Below are 15,654 nucleotides of genomic sequence, written 5' to 3'. Positions count from 1 at the left end.
GGAGGGGAGGAGGCATATCCCTGATCCCCAGTGATGCTGGGAGCACTCTGGGGTGCTGCCACCCCCCCAAAACCTGTCCTTCCACCTCCCCCCATCCCAATTACACCCCCAGGCACTGCCCCCCATCCACCTGCTGGAAAAGGGGCTCTCCAACCCTCCCCAAATCAGGCCTGGGAGGCGAGGTGCGATCCAAGGGGTGCAGGAGGCCTTTATTGAGCAGTCCAGAGAGCCAGGAGCAAGATGGGGGGGGGGCAGGAGAAAGGATCTGGGGGGGCTCTGTGCATCTATACAGGGGGCCAGGACACCCCTGGCTGCTACATGGTCAGTTCCTGCAGGAGAGAGCAGAGAGTCAGGAATGCTGGGGTCACCCCAATTCCTGCTGGGGAGAGTTGGGATCACCCCAGTTCCTGCTGGGGAGGGGCGGGGTGGGCACAGCCCCAATTCCCCCTGAGAAAAGGGGGGTCCCAGCCCCCCCACTCACCATGATGGCATTGACGATGTCGTTGTTGTTGTGCCGCAGGGCCCGCACGGCTTTGGGACGCGACACGTTGGCCTGGGCCATGACCAGCTCAATGTCCCGCACTTCCAGCCCTGTCTCATCCACCTGGAGGGGGCGGGCCACAGCGCTGTGAACCCCCCCATGGCACACCCTGAACGCCAGAGATCCCCCTGCACCCCCACCAGGCCACCAAACCCCGACCTCGGCTCAACATCCCGCACCTGCAGCCTCGTCCTGTCCACCCCAGGGCTCGCAGCACAGGGGTCACCCCCCATGGCACCCCGGGGGCGGGGCGGTCTCAGAGTCTCCCAGCTCTCACCTCCTCCTCCTCCTCGCTCTCCTCCTTGATGGCCAGGGCAGGTGCAGTGTCCGTCACCAGCGCTGAGTGCTCCAGGGGCACTTTGAACTTCTCAGCCGCTGCCTTGTGCACTTGCTGGGACAGGTCCTCGATCTGGGGGACACACGGGGGTCATCAGGGCCACCCCCGAGCCAGGAACTGCCCCCCCACAAAGCCCCCCGAGCCCACCTTGGCCTCCCCAAAGACTATGTAGATGTCGGACGCAGGGCTCTTGAAGACGTCGGGTTTGGAAATGACGAACAGTATGTTCTTGGATTTGCGGATGGTGATGCGGGTGACGCCGTGGATCTGCCGCAGCCCCAGCTTGGACATGGCCTGGTGGGGCACAGAGTCACCCCCTGCACCCTGGCAGGGCAGTCGGGGGGCGACACGGCCCCCCCGTAATACCCCAGATCCCTGGGATAACAGGGAGCCGGAGATGGGGGGTGTTGTCCCTTGGCATGGCCAGGATGGGATCCCCAGCCCACGGTGGGGACCCCTGAGTCCCATTCCAGAGACCCCTCCCCCCGCAGTGAGGACCTGCCCCTCTAACATCCCAGGACTGACCCCCCTACCCAAACCCAGGCATAGGACAGGGACCCCAACCCCAAGGTGCACCCCCAGGGACCCCCCCCACCTTCCGGGCCTTCTTCTCGCTGCGGCTCTGCTTGGCTTTGCTGAGCAGTTCCTCTCCGGGGCCGAGGGCGTGGCCGAGGGGCACCTGCCGAGAGGCGGGGTCAGCGGGGCTGCCACACCCCGGGGGTCCCCAGCACCCCCGACCCTCCAAATCCCCACCTGGGGCTGGGCAGGGGGAAGCTCCGAGCCCTCGGGCTCCTCCAGCTCCGGGATGGACTCGTCGTTGCTCTCGGACTCGTTCCCAGACCCTACACAAAGTGAAGGGGGGGGGGTGATGAGAGGGGCTCCCCGGACCCCCAAAGGCGGGGGCACCCCACGGGACCCCTCCTCACCTCGGTGGTTGGGCTGGCAGCGCTGGGGGGCCGGGGGGGGCTGGGGGGCCTCAGCCTCGCTGGACGAGCTGGATTCTGACTGGAGAGACCCCCGGGGAGGGGCCCGGGCCCCCCCAGCCCCTGGGCCCCCTGCCCGGCCCCGGGGCTCCGGCTGCTTCTGTGGGGAGGGCTGGGGGGCTGTGAGGGCACAGGGGCTGAGCTGGGGGGCGATCCCCAAAACCCCACTGGGGGCTCAGCCCTGCCCGCACACCGACACACATCATCCATCCTGGGATCCCCCAAAGGCACCCCCGGCTCCCCATCCCCCATGGGAATTGGTGGGGCTGAGCTGGTGGTGCCCCCCCAAACGCCCCCCCCCCCATGCAGCTGCGCCCACCCAGGGACCCCCCCTAAGTCCCCCCATGGGCAGTGCCCACCCCAGTCCCACAGCCATGGGGGATTTGGGGGCTCTCTTACCTTCGAGGTGCTTCCTGGAGAGGGGCAGCCCAGGGGGGGGCTCCTGGCTGGGGGGGCACCTGGGGGGGCTCAGGGCAGTGGGAGGAGGCACTTGGCTGAGTTTGGGGGGCGCAGGGCGGGGGGGCTCAGGAGGAGGCCCTGGCTGAGCCCCAGCAGTGGGCAGGGGGCTGGCTGTGACCCCCCCCACGGCCTCCTCTTCCTCCTGCTGCTCGGGGGGGGGCGCGGGGGGACTTGGGGGAACTTTGGCATCGGTGCCGCTTGCAGCGTGGCCGGGGGGCTCAGGGCCCGGCCGGGGGCTGGGGGGCTCCTGCAGGGTGGGGGGCAGGTCCCCACCCGGCCCGGCCCCACGCCCCGAAAAGGCACCGGGTGGTGGGAGCAGTTCGGGGGGGGCCGGGGGTGTCCCCACAAACACCTCCCGCTCCGAGGCCGTGAACTGCGGCGAGGGGGGCGCGGGGGCCGCATCCTCATGCTCTTCTTCCTCCTCCTCGGGCTCTCCGGCGCTGCTCTCGGGGGCGGTGACAAAGCCGGAGTCGGTGCGGGGGTGCGACGTGTCCCGCAGCTCCGGGGACAAATCCTGGGCCGAGGCGGTGGCCGTGTCGCCCCTCTCTTCAGGGACATCCCCAGGCGGCTGTGACAACATCTCCTGTGTCAGGGGACACAGGGGGACAGCTGGGGACTCAGATGGGGCCACCCCGGCTGCCAGCACCACGGGGGACATGGCCCGGGGAGGGGAACACGGGGCAGGGACAGCGGCCAGGGGGCTGGAGGTCACCGGGTCAGTGGTCACAGCAGCTGTCTCATCGCAGGGGGTTGGTGTCACCGATGTCACCGGTTTGGTGTCTGGGGTGCCCATCACGCTCGGGGTCACTGGGGCAGTGTCCGGGGTGTCCATCAGGGCAGGTGTCACTGATGTCACCAGATCGATGGCCGTAGTGTTCCTCTCATCCAGGGGGTGTGGTGGCACTGATGTCACCAGGCTGGTGGCTGTAGTGGCCACTAGGGTGGGCATCACTGATGCCACCAAGTCAATGGCCACAGCATCCTTCAGGGTGGATGTCACTGGTGTCACCAGGACACTGTCCACAACTTCCATCTTGTCCAGCAGGTTGGGTGTCCCCAGTGTCACCAGGTCAGTGGCCGTGATATCCAGCTCATGTGGTGGGCTTGGTGTCACCAGGCTGGTGGCTGTAGTGTCAGGCTCATCTGGGGAGCTGGGTGTCACCAGCGGGATTGGTGCCACCAGGTCAGTGGCCACAGTATCCAGCTCATCTGGTGGGCTTCTTGTCACTGATGTCACCAGGCTGGTGGCCATAGTGTCTGGCTCATCAGGGGGGCTGGGTGTCACCAATGTCATGACATCAGCAGCTGCAGCACCTGACGGGCTGGGTGCCACCAGGCTGCTGGCTGTGATGTCCATCAGGCTGGGTGTCACCAGAGCAGTGTCCGGCTCATTCGGTGGTGTTGGTGTCCCCAGTGTCACCAGAGCAGTGTCTGCAGTGTCCGGCTCATCCAGTGGGGTTGGTGTCCCTGGTGTCACCATGTCCGTGGCCACAGTGTCCAGCTCATCAGGTGGGCTGGCTGTCGCTGGGCTGGTGGCTGCGGTGTCCATCGCGTCCAGTGGGGTTGGTATCACTGGTGTCACCAGGTCAGTGTCCACTGAGTCCATCAGGCTGGGTGTCACCGCATCACCGGCCATTTCATCCAGGGGGGTTGGTGTCACTGATGTCCCCAAGCCAGTGGCTGCAGTGTCCAGCTCGCTGTGGCCATCAGCACTCCCCACTATCCCAGTGCTGAGCTCAAGGTCATTGTCACCATCACTGTCACCCCCAGGCATGTCCTGGGGCTCCCCATTGCTCCCCCCCAGCTGGCGGCTCTGGGGGTCCCCGGCACAGAGCACGGGGGGCGAGGGAACAGGGTCGGTCACTGCCAGCTCTGGGCAAGGTCCCTGTCCCAGCACCAGTGCAGAACCTTCTGTCGCTGCAACCTCCTCGGGGGGCTCCGGCGGGGACCACGTCCCTGTGGTGGTGACAAAGGCATCGCCATCCAGCTCCACGTCCCCTCCAGGGGGTGTCCCCAGGGACCCCGGAGCAGTGTCCTGGCCAGGGTGGTGACATGGGGACCCGGCACGGAGATGGAGCTCGACACCGGCAGGGCCGGGGGGTGCCGGGGGCGTCCCCGGGGGCGTCCCCGTGTCCCCCGCGTGCCGCTCTGTCCCGTAGAGCCGCTCGTCCTCGTCCCCGTCGTAGGCGGCCGAGTCCGAGGAGGCGTCGGTGTCGTCGCGGAAGGCAAAGGCCTCGTCCCCGCCCTCGGGGATGGAGCTCTCGGACAGCGAGCGCAGGAAGGACGCCGAGGTGCTGCCTTCATCTTCCTCCTCCTCGGCGGGGACCCGGGGTGAGATCTCCACGGCCTCGGCCTGGAAGAGGAGACTACCACGGAACGGGAGCAACGCCGCCGGGATCAGCCCCGAGCCCTCGTCCTCATCCTCCTCCTCCGGGGTCTGCCCGTCCTCCTCCTCGTCATCATCCTCATCCTCATCATCCGCACAGCCCGGCGGGGCGAAGGGACCCTCCTCGTCATCATCATCGTCCTCCTCGGGGGACAGCGGAGGGAAGGCCGGGGGGTCCCCCAGGCCGGGGGGCAGCGCCAGGACCCCCCCCAAACCTTCGGCCTCGCCCTCAGCCTCGCCCAGGCCTTCGGCCTCAGCCGCCAGGTTGGGGGAGCAGGACGGGGAGGTGCTGGCGGTGCCCGAGGAGCCCCAGCTGCCGCCCTCCGCCGTCATGTAGGAGCCCGAGGGGGAGGTGGGCGGCGAGCACAGCCCCTCGCTGTCCCTGTCCCCGTCCCCCGGCTCCTCGGGGGGCGGCGGCCGCGCCCCCCCCGCCCGCACCGGGGTCGAGGGGGCCGTGAAGAACAGCTCGGGGTCCAGAGCGGGAGGGCGGCTCGGGGGCGGCTCCTTGGGGGGCGCGGGGAAGGGACAAGGCACGGGGCCCCCCCCCCCGCGGCTCGGGCGGGGGGCAGCGCGTCTCCTCCCCCATCACGATGCGGGTGTCCAGCGGGTCCGCGGGCGGCGGCGGCCGGCACGGAGAGCCGGGGGGGGCGGCGGCGGCGGGGCCGGGGTCACAGCTGGCCCCCTCGGGCGGGGGGCGAGCCTCCTCCTTGGCCGGCATCGGCGGGGGGGTCACGGGCATCGGCGGGGGGGCTGTGGAGAGAGGGGACACCCCTGAGTGCCACAGCCCTCCCCCCGGGTCACCGCGAACAGAGGGGACACCCCTGAGTGCCACAGCCCTCCCCCAGGGTCACCCTGCGACGGTGGAAGGGGGGACACGCAGGGCACTGTCCCGGGGGCGGGCCGGTGTCACCCCCACCCATGCAGAGCACCCGGGGGATCCCCACAGGTTTGGGGACACCGGGCGACAGCAGCAGCCCCCCGTCCCTAAACCCCTCTCTGGGCGGCACACGTGGTTGCAGCCGGGACCCCAACCCAGACCCCCCGCCCCCCTCCATGGAGTGGGGGGGGGGGGCTGAGTGTGCACCCCCCTCATCTCCCCTCCCCGGGGTACCCCGTACCCACACCCTGCGCTGAATTTGGGGGTGCTCAGCCCTGCCCCCCCCGCATCACCTGAGGCTCCCGGGGCCGGCTCCATGGGGCGGGAGCGCTCGGACCCTCCGGCAGCACCGACCCCCCCGCGCCCCCCGGGCGTTTTAAAGGGGCGGGGGGCGGGGGCGGGGCCGGCGCGGGGGGAGCCGGGAGGGGGAGGGGCCTCGCGGGGTATTTGCGGGGCAGGTGTCGCTATTCCCCCCCGCAGTCTGAAATGGTTTAGTCCAGCAACCCCCCACCTCTTCCCCCCCCCCCCGCCACGTGCTGGGGACCCCTGAAAGTCCCATGGGGGGGGGGGTCCTGCCCCCCCGCATCCCGGTGTGGTTTTTGGGGGGTGACTCTGCTCTCTAATGAGGGGGGAGCTGCTGGAACCGCCTTAATTCAGCACGTCCCTGCCCTGCCCTGCCCGGCCGCGGCCGCCCCACACCTTGGGCGGTGTTTTGGGGTCCCCTCCGTGCACCCTGCAGGGCACGCCCGGCTCCCCCTGCGCAAACCGGACCCTCACCCATTTCTGGAGGGGCACTGAGGCAGAGCGTGACACGGGGTGCGTCCCTCTCCCCGTCCCCGCTGTCGCCAACCCCGCAGGAAGGCGCTCGGGAATTGCTCCCGGCTGTCCCCAGCCCGCCCCCGACACGTGACAGTGGCCCCCGGGGAACACTGGTGTGGGGTGACCTTAGGCTGTGCCTCGGTTTCCGAGCCTGGGGGTGGGATGCTGCTGGGCCCCCCCCCCCCCAGTTCCCCCAGCACCTCCCAGTACAAGGGGGCACAACCCGATGCCGACCCCCGCTGGTTCCTGGGATGGAGGGTGGTGACCCCGAAGCGAGGTCCCCAAAGGTCCCTCGTGCCCCGCCCGGGGGGGCCGGGCCGGAGCCCCCCGTTGTGCCAGGCCCGAAGCCCGGGCGGTGGCGGCTGCCGAGAGTCGCGGCCGGGCCGCGTCCTCCCGCTCCATCCTCATCCTCCGCCTCTGTCCTTCACCCCCCGGCTCCATCCTCCTCCTCTGGCTCCATCATTGCACCTCTGTCCTTCATCCCCCACCTCGTTCCCCCTTCGGTCTGCTCCATCCTCATCCTCCCATCCTGCCCCCCTCCCTACTGCCTACTTCATCCTCTGCCCCATCCTCATCCCTCCACCTCTCAGCCCTCCATCATTCCCGCTCTGCCTTTCATCTCCGTCTCCATCCTGATGGCTCCGGCTCCCTCCTCCCTGTTCGTCCTTCATCCCAGCGGCTCCATCCTCATCCTCCTGCTCCGTCCTTTCCGTTCCGTCCTTCATCCTTCCGGCTCCGTCCTTCATCCCCTTGCTCCATCCTCATCGCCCCGTTCCATTCCCATTCTCTGGCTCAATCCCCCCGCCCCGTCTTTCATACCTCCACCCCGCACCCCCCATCCATCGCTGCGCTTCCATTCTTCCCGCTCCCTCCTCATCCTCCCGCTCCCCCACCGCTCCCCCCGGCCTCACCTGCCTCCGCTCCCTCCGGCATCCCGTTCTCCTTCTCCGATCCGCCCCCCCCGGCGGATTTCAGGGATTCTCCGGGCTCGGCGCTGCCCGCGGCCCCCCCCGGCCCGGCCCCCCCCGCTCCCCCCGCTCGGCTTGGCCGGGCGGACGCGGCTGCGGCGGCGGCTCCGGAGCATCAGCGGGGCTGGGGCGGGGGCGGGGGGGCCCGGCCCGGCTGATGTCAGCGGGAATTGCGTCCCGCCCGGCCCCGGCTCTGTCGCGATAGAGGGTTTGTGCCGGAGGGCGCGGGGCGGGCGCCAGGCGCTGCGGCGGGGGGGGGATGGGGGGGATGGGGGGCACTCGGGCCCACCCAGCGCTTGCATCAGCTCGGGGGGGGGGGGGGGGGGGCGAGGGCGGGGCCCGGCCTCAGTTTCCCTCACTTTGTCTCCTAAAAAAGGGGAACGAGCATCCCGCGGTGTCCTGGGGGGAACTGGGGAGGGGAACGCAGGGCGGAGCCCCCCCAAAGCGTCTGCGTGGGTGTGGTGGCACCTGTGGGGGGAGGGAGGGAGGGAGCCGCGTGTCCCCCCACCGCGTGTCCCCGGGGCAGCGGGGGGTGCAGGATGAGGGCTGGCATTGTCCCCCCCTCGGGCTGGCATTGGTCCCCCCCCCCCGGGCTGGCATTGTCTCCCCCCGGGCTGGCATTGTCCTCCTCCAGCTGGCATTGTCCCCCCCCGGCTGGCATTGTCGTCCCTCCCCCCCGGCTGGCCGTGCCCGCGCTGCCGGTGCCAGGCACAGTCCCGAGCAGTGACTCAGCAGCTCCTGTCCCACCGTGTCCCCCCCTCCCAGGGAGCCGCAGGGGTCCCGGGGCCAAGTGGCCACTAATCTGTCCCCAAAGCCCCTCCCGGTCCCGGTGTGTTCACCCCAGGGCTGTCCTGAGCCACCGTGCTCCCCCCACCCCTGGGCTGAGGGTCACAGGGGACACTGTGGGGGCTCCGGCCAGGTTGAGAACCGCCCCCCCCCCCCCCCCGTTAGAGACATCTCCAAACCGCGGGGTCCCCACTCCCCACCCCCACTGCTCCCCAGCCTTGTCTCTGTCCCTCCTGGGGACAATCCCGGGATAATCGGAATAAAGGCTGCTGCCTCCTGATCCCGATCCCGGCTCAGACCGGCGGCCCCGGGCACAGGGGCGGGGACAAGGGGGGCGCGGGCACAGCCACGTGCCACCAGCACTGATGGCACCTGACCCCACTGCCACCAGTGTCACCCAACCCTGATGTCACCCAGCCCCAGTGTCACCTGTCCCTGACACCACCCAGCTCCAAGGGCACCTGATCCAGTGTTGCCCAAACTGTGTCACCCAGCCCCAATGTCACTCAACCCCAACGACAACTGCCACTGATGCCACTTGGCTCCCATGTCACCTGGCCCCAATGCCACCTGGCCATGAAGCCAACTAGCCCCTATGTCACCCAACCTGGATGCCACCGGGAGCCAATGACACCTGGCACTGATGTCACCCAGCTCCAATTGCACCTGGAGCTGATGGCAACCATCGCCGATGTCATGTGCTCCAATGCCACCCATCTCCAATGTCCTCAAAGTCCCCCATGACCCCCATCCCCCATGCGATGTCCCAAATGCCACCTGTCCCCACTGTCACCCATCCCCAATGCCACCATGCCCAGCTACCATCCCTGTACAGTTTAGAGTTTATTTGAGCCGTTGGTGACACAGGGCAGCAACGCCACAGCCAGGTGGGGACATGGGGACCTCACTGTGGAAATGTGGCCACCTGGGCACGGCCACCTGGTGATGTGACCACCTCACTGTGGTGACGTGCCCACCTGGGCTTGGCCACTGGGCCACCTCGGCATGGTGACCTGGTCACATTGGCACAGGGACGTGGCCACTGACTGAGGTGAGGAGGCCACGTGGGTGGGCTAGGTGGCTGTGTCGGTGGCTGTGTCCCCTGCTGTGTCACTGGCCAGGGCCTTGGCCACCTTGTCCTTCAGGTAGGCCACGCGCTGCCGCTCCAGCTTCAGCTCCAGGAATTCATAGTGGGGCACCTGCAGGGGAACAGGGATGTCCCAGGGGGTCCCAGCCGTGTCCCCTCCTGTCCTGGCCCTGGCTGTGCCATGGCACCCACCTGGGAGGGTCTGAGCACCCGGCCAGGTGTGACAGTGACACTGCCAAGAGAGTGACAGTGCCACCAGGGGCTGACAGTGACCCTGGGGGTGACACGTGGCTGTCACACTCTCCCCGGGCTATAATTACCATCAGGGGTTAATCCTGGATGACCCCGCAGGATCAGCTCGTCTGTGTCACCTCCCTGTCACCCCTGTCCCCCACCCTGGCACCTGGCAGGTGGCCCAGGGGGATCATGGTGGCTCATCCCTGCTGAGCTCCAGGGTGGGGGGAGCTGGCAGCCCCCCAGGAGGTTTCAGTGCCTCCCTAAATAGTGCCAGGTGTGCCCAGGTGTGCCGGGGGGACAATGGCACCTGGCACCAAGGCAGCCACAGGCACAGGGACCATCCCCTGGGCTGGGATCAGGTGAGGCCTCACCTGAGTCCCAAGGGCACCTCACAGGGTGGGGGTTGGGCCCTGCTCCAGGAGGGAGGTTCAGGTGACACTTTGGGTATATCTGGGGAACATTTTGGGAGTATTTTGAGAACATTTTGGGAGTATTTCCCCTGGAAAGGGCTGGGACGGTTCAAGTGACACGTGGATGTGTCACTCAGGGCCAGGCTCAGCGGTGCCCTGGCAGTGCTGGGGACACCCAGGTGGTCTCAGTGGTACCCCGGGGTGGTTCCTAGCCCCTAGCCCGGGGTGTGCTCACCTCGGCCAGCAGGAAGCCGGCGGCTCTCAGGTGCCTGCGGGCCATGGAGCCCCGGCCCAGCAGCTCCCGGCCCCGTGAGCTGAACTGCAGAAGCTCCCAGCGCAGCACGGCCACCCTGGGCATGGCACAGGGACAGGGGACAGGGCACTGAGCACGGGCACCCCGAGCCCACAGAGCCCAGCCTCAGCTCGGCCCCTCCTGTCTACTCCTGTCCCCTCCTCTTCCTCCCCTTGTGCCCCTCCTGCCACCTCTTCTCCCCACTGACCCTTTCTACTCCCCCTCCTGTCCCCCTCCCTGTCCCTTCCTCATCCTCTCCCTGTTCCCTCCTCATCCTCTCCCTGTGCCCCCCTCATGCCCTCCTGTCCCCTCCTCATCCTCTCCCTGTCCCCTCCTTGTCCCCTCTACTGTCTCCCCCTGCCCCCCACCTCGGGACACCCCCTGTCCCCACCCACCTCCTGGCCCCTGGTGGCAGTGGCTTTGTCCCCTCGGAGTGGGACAAATGGGGAGCACTGAAGTCCCTCACTGGCAGAGCTTTGTTGTCACTGTCCAGCACCACCTCGGCATCTGCAAGGACAGGGGGGACACGAGGACTGAGAGCCACCCTGGGGCTGTCTTGATGTCACCCCAGGCAGGGCAGGTGTCCGTGGGGATCCGCCAGGCCCGGTCCCACGGGAGGGGACAGGGACACACGGAGCACGGGGGTTGCTGTGGCAGCCGGTGGCCGGTCCCCAACACTGGGGATCAGGGACCGAATTTGACTGGGCTGCAAGGAGGGGACAGAGGGGTGACAGAGGCAGGAGGGCTGCAGGGTGACAGGGGTGTGACAGAGCCAGGAGGTGACAGGGAGAAGTGACAGGGCTGAGGGGTGACACAGGCAGCTAATGGGGTGGCAAGGCTGGGGGTCACAGGGTGGGTGCCAGGCCCAGGGGTGGCACTGGGAGGTGGCCAGGCAGGTGGCAGCCCAGGAGTGGCAGCAGGTGGCACTCACCGATGTCCCAGCCGTACACCGTGCTCACGTTGCACCTGACGAGGTCGTGGCCCCCCAGAGCCCCTGGCAGCGCCTCCTGCAGCCCCCGCTGCAGGGGAGTGGCCTTGTCCCTGTCCTTGTCCCTGTCCTTGTCACGCCCCAGCACCTCGGGGGGCAGGAAGGGCCCCTGGTAGCCCGGGACCTCCAGCCTGGCTGTGGTGTTGATGTGCAGCAGCTTCAGCCAGGAGCTCTGTGCCCGTGGGGAGGGGTCACCTGGGGACAGGGGGGACAGCTCAGGTGACACCCAAGGGACAGAGGAATGTCAGGGGATTTGGGGAATATTCCTCCTGGAAAGGACTGTCCAGATGTGACACCTGGGATACAGGTTGTGTACCCAGGTGAACCCCAGCACCTGAGGATCCCCCCCCCCAGCCCCAGCATTCCCAGTTCCATGTCTCCAGTGGGATTCCCCCCCTGGGTCCCATGGGAGGGGACACAGGGCACGTGGGCACGGAGGTCACTGTGGCAGCCGCTGGCCGGTCCCTGCCATGGGGGACAGGCACCGAATTTGACTGGGCTGCACCTGTCAGCAGCACCTGTGGGACAGGTAACCCCACCTCACCTCCCCAGAGCTCCTGTCCCATCCCTGAACCCCAGCCCTGGACCTGGAGCTCCTGTCCCATCCCTGAACCCCAGTCCTGTCCTGGAGCTCCTGTCCCATCCCTGAACCCCAGCCCTGTCCCGGGGCTCACCTCGGAGGTGGGTGTGGAACTCTGGGGACAGCACCTGCTGCAGGTGAGGGGGCCGTGGCTGCTGCAGGACACACAGGGACCACACCACATCTGTCAGCAGGTGCATGTCCAGCTCCTGCCCCTGCAGCCGCTCATGGACCTGGGCAGGGAGAACACGGAGCCAAGCTCCAACAGCTGCACAGATGTCCCCACTGTCCCTCAGGTGAGGCTCTAGGCTCCCTCTCAGGTGATCCCGTGACCTTTCCCCCCATGGATTCAGCCATCCATCAGCCCCTTTCCCATGGGAATGTGCCAGGGGAATGCCTGTGCTCCAGAACAGGTGACAGCTTGTTGGGGGTCACCTGGAGGGGGTTCCAAGGCCTCTCCCAGTGCCCGAAGTGGGAGCTGGGAGGGATCTAGGACACCTGCAGTGCCAGGGCATGGGAAAACAGGGAATTTGGGTGACTTTGAGACAGGAATCTGTGGCTGGGGGGGGGGGGTTGGTATCTGAGGTCCCTCCCGGCCCAGAGCACTCAGGAATTCCAGGATTTCAGGGACGTCACCATTGAGAAGAATTCCTCGCTGGAGCTGGGCTGGAAGTTGAGGCGGGCGAAGGACACGAGGATCCCGCAGAGCTGGGTGAGGGACAGGTTCTGTGGGTTCTCCAGGCAGTACTGTGGGAAAAATGGGAATTTGGGACTGTCCAGAACAGGGATGGGAGGGACAGGTGGGACACGTCAGCCAGAGACACCTCCCAGGTGGGAAAATGAGAGAGGGAATCTTGGGGCTTTATTCAGGTACAAGGGGGAGCTCTGCAACAGCCCAGTACGGATGGAAAAGTGCAGGGGGATGAACTACGATGGAACTGGGCCAGAACTAGTAGGAAGGTGGGAATAGAGCAGCAAGAAAAGGCTGGAAACAGCAGCAGGGACTGTGCTGGGTGGGATAGCACAGGGGATGGATTCCTGGAATCTTAACCAGCCACAAGTCCTGGAATATCGGTCTGGACGGGGAAGGGCACGGAGATGGACTGGGATGGAACTGGGCCAGAACTGGGACAGAACAGCACCAGCACTTGCAGCTGGAGGGTCTGGATTGAGACAAATCCAGTGGGAAATGATCCCCGATTCCCACTGGGAAACGGGACAGAGCTTGGGCAGGGGAGGGGCCCTCACTGCCACCTGCTCTCAGGTGACATCAGCCTGGACAGGTGACAGGAACCTGCTCTGCCCAGCTCCTGCTGGGCAAAGTGACAACATCTCCTGCACAGGCGAGCGTCCCCTGCCTCCCCAGGGCCAGGTGAGGTCCCCCTTTGTCCCCCCAGGCCTCACCTGAGCGATGCCCTCGGCGAGGGGCCGACTGAGCCAGCGCAGGCTGGCGAAGGAGCGGGCACAGCGCGACACCTGAGCCGGGCTCAGGCTGCCCAGGTGAGGCTGCAGCTCCAGGGACAGGCGGTGCAGCACCTGTGGCTGCTGGAAGTTCAGCTTACCTGTGCCAAGGGGGGACAGCTCAGCACAGGCTCCTCTGTCCTGTGCCTCCCAGACCACAGGTGACAGCTGGGAATGGTCACCTGGACAGAAAAGGCTCCAGGGACACCTCAGAGCCCTCCCAGTGCCTAAATGGGTTCCAGATGAGCTGGGGAGGGGCTGGGGACACCCAGAGCGATGGAATGGCCTCTCCCTGAGCTCCCGGGGTTTGGGAGGCCTGGAATGACAGCACACCTGGAACAGCCTCCTGCATTACCTGGGTTCTGTACCTGCAGCACACAGGTGACCTACAACACCCGGCCCCCTGTTCCCACCCCAGGACTGGATAACCTACTGGAGCTTACCTGGATTCCCTCACCCCACCTGCCTGGAAGAGGAAAGGTTTGGGACCTCCAAGCTCACCTGCCGCCCCCCACCCACTGGCAACCCAGGTAACTCCCAGCCCCGGGACAGTGACAGTGGATTTGTCCCCAGCACCCTGCAGGTGGCCCTGGCACTCACTGTAGGCGAAGAGCAGGTCGGTGATGATGGGCAGGGGCAGCTCAGCAGGTTTCTGCAGCAGGTGGTAGGACAGGGCCCGCAGCAGGGGCACGCAGCGGCGCTGCTGCAGCGCCAGCGCCAGCGCCACACGGCGCAGCTCATCGGGGTCAAAGTGCTCTGCCAGCTCCAGGGCCTTACATAGGGACAGGTGAGACAGGGATGGGGGACAGGTGAGACAAGAGACAGGTGGGAGAGGGGAGACAGAGGACAGGTGGTGCAGCTGACCCCAGGTGACCCCACCTGGCCCAGGCTGAGGGCCTGGGTCCCACCCCACAGTCACACCGTGCCAGGTACACCCCGTGCCCAGGTGCGCGGATCCCACCTTGTCCTCCAGGCGCTCCATCAGGGTGGGGGACAGGTGTCCCACCTTGGCCATGAGCGTCACCACGGTGCGGGTGCCATCCAGCTCGGTCCAGCGCAGCTCCAGCTTGCGCAGCACCTCGGGCAGCAGGAGGCTGTCGTGGCCCTGCCCCGCCAGGTGCTCGGCCAGGTGCACCAGCTGCCGCAGGGGCAGGCGCCGCAGCCGCCATAGCACCTCCTGCTCCACCGAGCGCACCTGGGGCCCGCCCTGCGCCAGCCCCAGCGCCTGCAGGCTCCGCAGCAGCAGCACCAGAGGTGTGTTCCACACCTGGGAGATCTGGGATGGGACAGAGATAGGACAGGTGAGACACGGGGAAAACAGAGTGTTCCCCACCTCAGAGATCTGGGACAGTGACAGGTGTGGGGCAGATGTGGGGGACAGGCTGCAAGTGAGGACTTGGGGCAGTGCTTATCTACCTGTGCCACCTGCCAAGTGTGCCCTGAACACACTGGAGGGACGCAGGCACTGCCACCCGTTCCACAGGTGTGCCCTGAGCGGGCAGGTACAGCCCAGAGTACAGCACCTCCCAGGTGCGTCCCGCACAGTCAGGGGCTCCCCTGTGCCCCCCACTCCTCACACCCACCTGGAACCCCCCATGCCCCGAGCCCCCCTCACCTGCGCATCCACAGTGCAGAGGAGCTGCTGGAAGCGCGGGTCTCTGCGGATGCCCTCGCTGTCCAGGTGCTGCTCACGGGCCAAGCGGGCCAGACGGGTGATGGCCAGCGCCGCCAGGTTGCTGCTCAGGGCCGGGCCCCGGCTCACCTGCAGCAGCTCCTGGGGGCTGGCAGCGGCCCGGATCAGCTCCCGCAGCTGCTGCTCCGCGCCGTTGTCCCGCGGCCGCGCCTGCGGCCCCTCGGCCCAGCGGGGCGGGCAGGTTCGCAGGGCGGGGCCCGCCGGGGACCCGGCCGGAGCCGGCAGAAGCAGCAGCCGCCGGCAGCAGCGGCGGACCAGGTGTGCGGCCATGGAGCAGTGGGGTCAGCGCCGCATCCTGGGAAAGCTGCGGGCACGGGAGCGTTGGAACAGCCCCTTACCGGCATGGGTTTCCCCCAGACCTCGCCCCCCGTCCCGGCCCCACTTTACTGCCCCGCCATGAGCGCAACTTCCCTCGGGCCGAGATCCACTCGGTTCTGGGACCGGTCTCCCCCCGCCCATCCTCTCCATCCCCAGTCCCGGTGCCGGCCTCCTCCCGCTCCATCCCTGGGTTCCGGCTGCCGCCGGTCCTTCCCCGGGCCCCGCTTCCCCACCTCCGTGTCCCACGATCCCGATCCCAACGCCGGTCCCGGTCCCATCCCCGATCTCGATCCGGGTTTTGATCCCGTTCCCGACCCCGGTTCCGATCCCGGTTCTGATCCCATTCCCGGTCCCATTCCCGGCCCTCTCTGACCTCTCCCGCCCGGCCCCGCGCACGGGCCGCCACAGAGGCGCGCGGTTATGACATCACCG

The 15,654-nt window shown here is 67.7% G+C and overlaps 2 protein-coding genes and 2 non-coding genes across 8 annotated transcripts; all 4 read right to left on the bottom strand.

Moving 5' to 3' along the window:
* Positions 1 to 314: 314 nt before the first annotated feature.
* Positions 315 to 7,279, bottom strand: NACAD (NAC alpha domain containing). The gene is made up of 9 exons (XM_062505132.1): positions 7,222 to 7,279; positions 5,267 to 5,456; positions 2,261 to 5,226; positions 1,632 to 1,981; positions 1,474 to 1,557; positions 1,026 to 1,172; positions 819 to 950; positions 482 to 604; positions 315 to 329 (listed from the first exon to the last, which is right to left on the bottom strand). Exons 1-9 carry the CDS (start codon positions 7,277 to 7,279, stop codon positions 315 to 317), a joined length of 4,065 nt encoding a protein of 1,354 aa, XP_062361116.1.
* A 1,713-nt stretch (positions 7,280 to 8,992) lies between these two features.
* Positions 8,993 to 15,626, bottom strand: TBRG4 (transforming growth factor beta regulator 4). Of its 5 annotated transcripts, XM_062505568.1 has the most exons (12): positions 15,596 to 15,626; positions 14,827 to 15,208; positions 14,173 to 14,487; positions 13,812 to 13,983; positions 13,155 to 13,312; positions 12,387 to 12,497; positions 11,845 to 11,983; positions 11,114 to 11,365; positions 10,578 to 10,689; positions 10,126 to 10,240; positions 9,852 to 9,930; positions 8,993 to 9,355 (listed from the first exon to the last, which is right to left on the bottom strand). In XM_062505568.1, the coding sequence occupies exons 2-12, from the start codon at positions 15,172 to 15,174 to the stop codon at positions 9,342 to 9,344; spliced, it is 1,815 nt and encodes a 604-aa protein (XP_062361552.1). In that variant the 5' UTR covers positions 15,175 to 15,208; positions 15,596 to 15,626; the 3' UTR covers positions 8,993 to 9,341. The 5 variants fall into 5 exon arrangements, with proteins under 5 accessions (XP_062361552.1, XP_062361544.1, XP_062361563.1 ...); XM_062505560.1 differs by lacking the exon at positions 9,852 to 9,930; XM_062505579.1 differs by lacking the exon at positions 9,852 to 9,930 and having other exon boundaries at positions 14,218 to 14,487.
* LOC134054470 (small nucleolar RNA SNORA5) lies at positions 10,761 to 10,893 on the bottom strand. Its single transcript, XR_009934036.1, has one exon. It is a non-coding gene; the product is annotated as a small nucleolar RNA SNORA5 (small nucleolar RNA).
* On the bottom strand, positions 11,542 to 11,674 carry LOC134054465 (small nucleolar RNA SNORA5). The gene has a single exon (XR_009934035.1). It is a non-coding gene; the product is annotated as a small nucleolar RNA SNORA5 (small nucleolar RNA).
* Positions 15,627 to 15,654: the final 28 nt, after the last annotated feature.

This window comes from Cinclus cinclus, chromosome 1 (genome assembly GCF_963662255.1).
Source record: "Cinclus cinclus chromosome 1, bCinCin1.1, whole genome shotgun sequence".
In the NCBI taxonomy this organism is placed as follows: domain Eukaryota; kingdom Metazoa; phylum Chordata; class Aves; order Passeriformes; family Cinclidae; genus Cinclus; species Cinclus cinclus.
This window is presented reverse-complemented; position numbering and strand designations above follow the sequence as displayed.